Source organism: Acipenser ruthenus, chromosome 2 (genome assembly GCF_902713425.1).
Source record: "Acipenser ruthenus chromosome 2, fAciRut3.2 maternal haplotype, whole genome shotgun sequence".
NCBI classification, from domain to species: Eukaryota; Metazoa; Chordata; class Actinopteri; order Acipenseriformes; family Acipenseridae; genus Acipenser; species Acipenser ruthenus.
This window is the reverse complement of record NC_081190.1, coordinates 34,205,949-34,214,506: the sequence shown is the minus strand read 5'-3', so window position 1 is coordinate 34,214,506 and position 8,558 is coordinate 34,205,949. Positions and strand designations below refer to the sequence as shown.

General features: G+C 36.4%; 1 protein-coding gene across 2 annotated transcripts in view; it reads left to right on the top strand.

Annotated features, from left to right (window-relative positions):
- Window positions 1-2,742: 2,742 nt before the first annotated feature.
- Window positions 2,743-8,558, top strand: part of LOC131699063 (phospholipid phosphatase 1-like) — a 45,827-nt gene continuing 40,011 nt past the window's right edge. The window contains exon 1 of one of the 2 annotated variants that reach the window (XM_058994682.1): window positions 2,743-3,271. In XM_058994682.1, the coding sequence (XP_058850665.1) occupies window positions 3,214-3,271 (58 nt within the window). In that variant the 5' untranslated portion in view covers window positions 2,743-3,213. The remainder of the gene's footprint in view (window positions 3,272-8,558) is intronic. The other variant, XM_058994685.1, reaches the window with a different exon arrangement.

Genomic DNA, 8,558 nt, shown 5'->3' with positions numbered 1-8,558 from the left:
TAATTTAACCCTTATTTATAAACATCAAACATACCAAATCAAGTGTTCAATATTTAACTATATTTAATTGTCAGAATGTTAGCATGTATGAAACAGTACGTAATAAGAACGTTTTCTACTCACCTTCTTTATTTTATTTTGCGTACATCTTTACATCCAACACTACACTATTTTTTAATCATAAACGAACAGGTTTAATCACTAACCCTACCAGGATTCCACAATTCTGCGATCACAGAAATGATTACAGAATTCAAAATTCTGCACAGACATTTTCAGAAATTGTCTCACATAGGAAACCGTTTATTATTATTATTATTATTATTATTATTATTATTATTATTATTATTATTATTATTATTATTATTATATCAGTAATGGCATGTTGATTTGCTGTAGTCTATTTTGGTGACCCCAGCAAACAGCTTCCGTCTAAACTACAAGAGGAATCGTGCACACTGAATGTAACTGCAAATGTCTGTGTTGAATAGTACCCCAAAACCTTCCAAGAAGACATGCCTCTTACCAGCCTCCGGGGGAAAAGTTAGGATAATTAAGACAATAGCGATACCCGTTGAAATGAGGGAGGATACAATCTGAATTACTGGCACCGCACAGCGGCAGCTACACTTATACAAATGTGTAACATGTGCAAATATAAATGCGAAGGATATTATCATTGTTAATAAATAATTAAATAAAAACTACCGAACCCCTCAGGGGCCCTCTGAGTGCGTGGGCCCGTGTGCTGTTGCACCTGCTGCACCTGCTATTGCTCCGCCACTGGGTATGCTGTAATCGAAAAGTCATGCCAAGCCGTCATAAAATAATAATAATAAAAAATAAAAAAAATAACCGAAAGCAAGTTTTTGTGCGTCTGTCTTACTGTGTGTGTGGACCCGGCCACCCACAAGCACTTTTTGTAATGTCCCAAAAACATCGACCTCGCGTGGGCCCCAATTCTGCTGGGGGCCCTATGCTATAGCGTAATTTGCGTATAGGTTAATCTGGCCCTGTTGATAAGCAATCCAAAAATAGTTAACAGCCTGTTCAACGGTTCTTTTTTTATCTACTTTCTTATCTTGAATGTAGCAGGTGAATATACTAGCCATCCTGTCATTAAATATTCAGTATATTTAACCTTTATAGAGTACTACACAGACAGTTCACAATAACATGGTTCCACTTGCAACCACAATATACAATTATAATGCTGCATCCTTCTATGATAAAATAAAACAAATTACTTGAGTTTAAATTATATTTTAAAATGTGTTGGCCTACACTTGCAAGACCGAACATTTTATGACAGCAATAATGAGAAGTTCAAAGTCATGTGTCTAACAGAATTATACAAGGTTGCCTGATCATGAATAAAAGCTATTGCTGGGTTACTGTCATCTCTGGGGGTAACTATTTTAATATGGCCTTGGTCACAAGTAAAAGGGGTTTGCAGGTCTCACGCACAGTACACGCACAATTTGACACAGTTACTGTTGGATATCTGCTATTATTATTGACACAAATCATATTTAAAATCTTACGATGACCCATATGATGTTGTTGTTTATTATGTTTACAGTACAGTGTATACACAGAAACAGACTCATTTTAAATTTACAATGTATAATTAAACATACTTGTGTGAACATGTTTCTATCTGAGATAATGTAAGTATGGGTCCTAAACTAAATAACACTATCAACCAATTTAGAATGAACACCCATTACAGTCGCAGACAAAAGTCACCCTACACTTAATATAAGATAATTAAAGGTAACAGATTAAGGACAAGCATTTAGTGAACGTTACCTATAATTTGACAAAGACCAAAATACACAATTGCTGGTAGTTTAACAAACAAACTTTATAAGCAAACAAAAGCACAAGCAATTTGAAATATTTGTTCATGACAAAAGTATTGACACCTTTATTACATTAACCGTCACTAAAAAAGAAACAAAAAACAATAGAACCAATTAAATATATTAATTGATTAAAAAACCCTGAACAAACAAAAAAAACATTACACAATATAACTAAACTGTATAATAAAGTCAATGCTCAGAAAAAGTGGTAATTGTTTTCAGCATCTGTTGAAGAATGTTTTGGCAACACAGCAGATGATGGTCAAGACAAAAGAGTTGAAAAAAAAGCTGCAGCCAAGTATTATGCAAGACAGAACGGTCCCAAGATTCACCAACAAGATGTAACATAGTGGTTAAGAACTGTCATAAATTTATGAAAGCCGTAATAAAAGCAAAGAAGCCGGAGTGCCAATACCTTTATAGTGAATGAATATTTTAAAATGAAATACATTTGTTTGTTTTCTTATAAAAAATAAGTTGTTAAATTACTAGAAATTGTGTATTTTGTTTTATTAAAAAGTGGTTCAGGTTTACTAAATGCTTGTATTTAATCTGAGTTATGGTATAATAAGCATTGGGTGCCAATACTTTTGCCTGCAGCTGTACTGTACTTTTCAACAAAAACAAACAATTAAAAAAAAAAAAAATCAATTGATCAGAAAACGTGATTCAAGATGTACTACTTTGCCATTATATTAGTAAGCAGTTTGCCATGACAAAGACATCAAGTAAGGGTGAAACAAAGGGTTTACATTCATAAGGTTATCACGTGAGGTGGGGAGGGATATTACGTATAGGCACGTTGGAGTGTTTCGGCAATGGGCAGGACCAAGATTGCTGGATGATATGCAGGATTTGGAGGCGGTGCTTTTTAGACGTGGCGAGGGGTTTCGTATTGTGCTGGCAGTGACGCTATAGGCTCTTCCATCTGATCTTCATTATGACAACTCTGAAATCCAGTCTCAGAAATATCGTAGCAGGGTAGGATTTGCCCTCACTATCAACACCAGAGAAAGGCCATAGATGAGATAGGGTGAGGGTAAAGTTAGTCGGCAGGGATTAGCGCCGGTGTGCTCCAATATCTTTTTTTAAAGGTAGTGGCCATTGGCAATTATTTTTTTCATCGAAGCTTTAATGAAGCAATACTAATCGTTGCCTGTATATGTTTTAATAGAGTGCAAACTGTATTCAAATCAAACCGCGATATATTAAGCTGCTTGTTAGCCTCCTGTTTTTTTACGCAAATAAGAATTCGTATTTGCCTTTAGATTTTGGGTGGGAATCAGAAATCTCACAACAAGGAGCATAATTACCTTTTAAAAGACACAAGAAAAAGACGAAAAACATGTTTGACGGAACAACAGTCCCATTCATTGTCCTTGATATAGTCTGCGTTGTCCTAGGTATGTATATAGGCGTGCATTGTCACGCTATGTTATTGTGGGCAATGAAAAATGCATTTGATGGTGGGGTGAGGGGGATTATTATTATTATTATTATTATTATTATTATTATTATTATTATTATTTACAACAGAATACATTCATCGATAATTGAAATAAATAAATAAAATAATGTATGCTAAATACCGGTGCCTTATTTATGTGTGTGTCCCATAATTTTGTTTATGACCAAGGACCGGACGATGTTGGTTATTAGATACATTTTTGTTTCTTACAGCTGCTTAGAGTGAGAGAATATTGCATGGAAATTGAGCTGCGGCTTGAGCTCTTTACAATGTGAAGAATGTTGTACATATAGAGAAGTAATAGCTAGATAGATAGAGGATAGTTAAAATAAGTGCATGTAATAAAATTAAACATCACAGATGTTTTTTAAAGTGGTAACCATGAACCTGTTTATGCAAGCATGTTTGTTGTACTTAGGCTTCAGTTGAGACATTAATCGAGTAATCCAACCTTAGCAATGCAAACCTAAGAAACTTTCATTTTCCCAAGTTCCAGACAGCGCTGTTCTTTAATGAGATCTGCAGCACCTAACCTCATAATGCGTTTAAAAGCACATTGCACCTGGATTGCACCCATCAACTAAACAAACATGTACTTTCTATATATTGTGGAGGATAAACTGGGGCTAACTATATGCTCCATTAATTATATTGTAAGCTGTCCGTTCAGTATGTGTGGTAGGGGTATTGTATACATTTTTGTAGACATCTGAAAGAATGTGTGTTAATCCTGTTAATCCACTTTTTGCGGTTATTTTGGGCACATTGGGAAAATATGCACATTTTATTTTAAGAATTGAAACAGGGTTTAACTGGTGTTACAAAACTATTAACAAACAACTGAATGATACTGTTTTGAATTTTCACAAAATTGAATTGAAGACCTTTGTCCTGTAAATGTGACCCATAGTCACTGATGTATGGATTCAGTTGCATGTTTTACTGTAAATCTAAGAACTACTGTATTTTAAACAGTAAGTTTAGTTTAATTCATAAATACATTGATTGATTGAATCAATCGTTACACATATTATAAGTATTTTAATTGCAATCCCATAATGTTGTGTTCTCAACACATTCAAACATTGACATGCCCATCTAAGGAAGTTTGTGTTTAGTCACTGTGCACCTTATATGGGCTCCCCAAGCTTCTGAGCTGCTATGTGCTGAAGTTAAACAGTTCACCATTTGCACTGTTTTATGTTTTAATTGCTGATTTTGTGCAGAATTACATCATGTTGATGCTAGAGTAAATACAAAATACTGTTACTGTGACTTAGACATCCTGGAAAAATAGAAGCCCCCTATTCATCATTGCTTATGCAACTTTGGCCAGAAACGGAAGAAACAATGAATTCATTTTTACATTATTAATCCAGCATGGCAAATGTAACACGAGAGCTGATGTACTGCAACACAGCCTCTGTATATATGGTGTTGTTCACGACTGCACGTTCTGCCTGTGCTGTTGTATTGTAGCTATCCATTTGTACAGTGCTTATCTTTGAAATGCAAGGAATTGAGACTAAGGGTTACGATGTCCTTGAATTTATGCAGTAGTTACTTTGCTCTTTTATTTTTATTTTGTCCTTTTATCTGTTTATTTAAGATAACTTGCATCTGTTTAACACATGGGTGCCAGAGAATTTTCTCAATTGGCAAATGGCTCATACCCCCGCCGAAGTTCCACACTGGATTGCCAGTTGCAGAGCTAGTGGGTATTGCGTCATTTTTGGTAATAGATTGTAAATTAAGATTTTTTTTTTTTTCTCTTCTACTTGGCCCCACACGGCTTAACCAGAGTCCCTCAGCGCTAAGGACAGATGTTGTTAATAAGACTTAATAAAAAGCAGATTGTAGGCTTGATCATGTTGGGTCGTAAGTTGTTTATTTTTCATGAAACAAAAACACCTATTGTCCAGCAGAGGGCATCGTTTTATTATGGGGTCCTGTATGTGGGCTATAGTGTAGGGAATCGTGGCAAAGTCAGGGTATTGGTACCCCAGCCTCCCTGAAATACAAATTTTCTCTAAGATAACAACTTAGTTAAACCTCCCATCTGCAAATGATCATATTGTAAATGAAACACACTGCATTTCAAAGTTAACCTTTTATTCAAGGTAATCCTTGTTTGCAAAGTAATAGTATCAGGAAGATGTCAGCTATTCGATTCTCATAATCTTACAGATTTTGAAGGAACAAAGATGCCATTAATAAAACAGCTATTAGACTCTACATTAATATGCTTTAGTTACACATTGGCCACCAGTTGCATGTCTAATTCAAGAGGTTTTGAGGGTTGAGATTGATACACAAAACTTTCCTGGGCTATAGTTCTGGGTGGGAAGTATAGAAGACCATGACCGATTTATACAGTATATTATTAAGTGAATTGTCAACGACTCATTGTTCTTTTATAGTTTATGGATTTTCTAAATGATTATTAGTAATAAACTGAATGGAGATGTTTACATGTAATTGGTATCCTCTTCAGATATGCTATGTTAGAATGAAATAAAAAAATCTGTGTTGTTGTTTATGACAAGTTCTGAAACTTGACTGGTTGAGCTATTGAAGCTGTCTTTGTCTTATTGCACATTTTTCAGTATATAAACACATGCACATATTGGGGGATATGCAAGTATAGGTACAGTGCAAATAATTGCGGATGCGAAATTAAAATTGCATTGCGGCCAGGCAATTATTTTGCACTGCGCCCTATGCAAGCTTTAGAGCAATGCAAATTACTCAACACACACAAATAATGATCCACAATTATAATAGTGAGGGTCTCAATGAACACATCATCTATTTAGAAGCCACACTTGCAGCCCAGAGGTGAGGGAGTTAGGAGTACAGAGAGCAGTAGACGCTGTATGACATTTGTGAAGCACAAAAATACAAACCAAAAAAAATAAAAAATATGTCAGAGGAAGGGCAGCAAAGTCCTCTTGGCACACGGAAAAGAAAAGAAAAGTTTTCTGAGAAGGAGCTGAGAGTCCTTACGGCTGAGGTCACTCGGCATGAAACAGAGTTGTTTGGAAAAGCCTCAGCCAACATCAGTTATGCGAGTATCCTTATGAAATTATATGTATTGGCCTGCCCTATTCAGCATGATATCCAGAAATTTGCCAAGCATTCTGGAAAAGGTGGATTGTGCTATCCCTCCAGGCATTCCAGCAGTGGTCCGAAAGGAACCCGAGGCTAAGTAGTGCAGAGAACACAGTGTCACATGTGCAGGGATAGCGGTCCCAAGATTGATGCTGGGGTCTAGCTCAACCCTCAGTTCAGCTATTAAGTCTAGGATGACTTGCGTAGTGTGATGATAACGCTTTAGCACCGCAACCACCAGCATCCCCAAAAAAGTGACCCTGGGATTGAATATGCAGGGTCTTCTTTGTCTTGCCCTTCTCCGAACGTGTTCCTGTCTTTCCTCAACAAGAGCCAAGTGTCGGTGCATCAGGAAATGTACCACAGCAGCTGTCCTGAAGCCAACGACAGGTCTCTGCGGTTTTGCACCTTGTAAGAAGAGGTGTAAAGTTTTTGGAGCGTCAACAAAAGTGCAAGGCAAAATCCTTACATCACATAATGTTTGCGCCCGCTTAGTATCCAGATCCCACCCAATTCCATACTCCTTTCTTCTGAATGCATTAAAGTATCATTTTAATGGCTTAATGATGGCAAAGTGCAATGGTGGACACCGTTCTTACATACGCTGCATTTTTAGCGGCCGCTAAAATCACGGTTGATTGACGGCTGCTAAACACTATTTACGGCTGCATTATGGGAGTTTTGCACCTGCAAATCACTTTGCACGTATCCTTACATCTACCCCTTTAGGTGTTCTCTTGCTCACAAAAGACATTCGAATTGAAAGGAATCCATTTAAAGGAATTATGGTAGTCACATATTACATGAAGTTTGAATTGCAGATTTACCATTGTATTTTTACTAGGTCCTGTAGTTATGGGTTTTAGCCTTCAATGAAATAAAGAACGCAGCAATTCGAATACAAGAGTGGAGCAGGAGCAGGTTAGCTAAAGAGACACTGGCTAATTTTAAAATTTCTTCTGTGCAGACTCAAACTGCATATGGGGGAAAATAGCTATCGACAGTAAATTAGTGACAAGCAGGGAGAAAAGCAATCTAGGGTTTTTTTTTTAAATTGTTTTTTTTTTAATGGTGACTGAATGAGTTTCTTTCTGGTACTCCTGGCAGAAACTATATTTTGTATCACTTCTGCAGTTCTTTTCCAAGGGTATATGAGTTCTCTGCCACTTTAATGAGTCCGCTTGAAATTCCTCTGTCAGTAAGACTGGGTGCACCTTTCAGTCAGGACATGGTAGAGAAGAGTTACTTACAATGTTCCATTATTACCAACAAAACCAACGCTGTCAAAGACATAAAACTTTAGCAAAGGCCTTGTTTTTAGTAAAGGTTAAAAATACCAGTCTTTGCTGCCTAATGTGCATAATTCCTTTGGTGTTTCATTGCTTTTGTGTAGTATTTTCCATTTTCCATTCTCTGGCGGTTATGTCTTGCTACTAGGGGGTAATTGGTTTGGCTCAGAAATATGACAACTTCTCTGGAAAATAAATCATAATTTAAGTTATGCCGATCCCAGTTTGCTTCCAATTCCTTCATTAAATGTTGCGTTTAGGAGGCCAAAAATGCATTCACACCATAGTTTCCCACTCACTTAAAAATATTTGCTAACATTAAAGGAATATGTCACCTAACAAACAAAGCTTAACTCTATAAAGAGGCAGGCTTTTAACTTCAAAGAAAAACAAATGTCAGAACTTCTCACAGGCTTTCAACTAGGCCATTGCATTGGGTACATTAAAAATACACAGTAACATTTGTGTTCCTAAGATATTAATGTCGTATCTTTATCAAATATATCCGTTTTGGACTCTCTGTATAGTCTGTAAGTAGGTTTAAGAAAAAATAATAACTGGAATGACCCCACTGATGACAGAAATACAACTTTTTAGGTGTGGAAGTGGAGCAAATAGGTGAAATCATAAATATTATGATACATATTCTTCTACAGAGTACCAGCAATTGCTCTGGCTTGACATTGTAGGATTCTGCCCTTATTTAATTTTGTAAAGCCTTCAGAATGTTTGCAAAGCATCCGTTCATTGAGTGCCCTTGGTCAGCTCTTGAACCCATCTTCACTGTTTTCTGAAGTAAGCAGCCTGTTCACATCTGCTTCT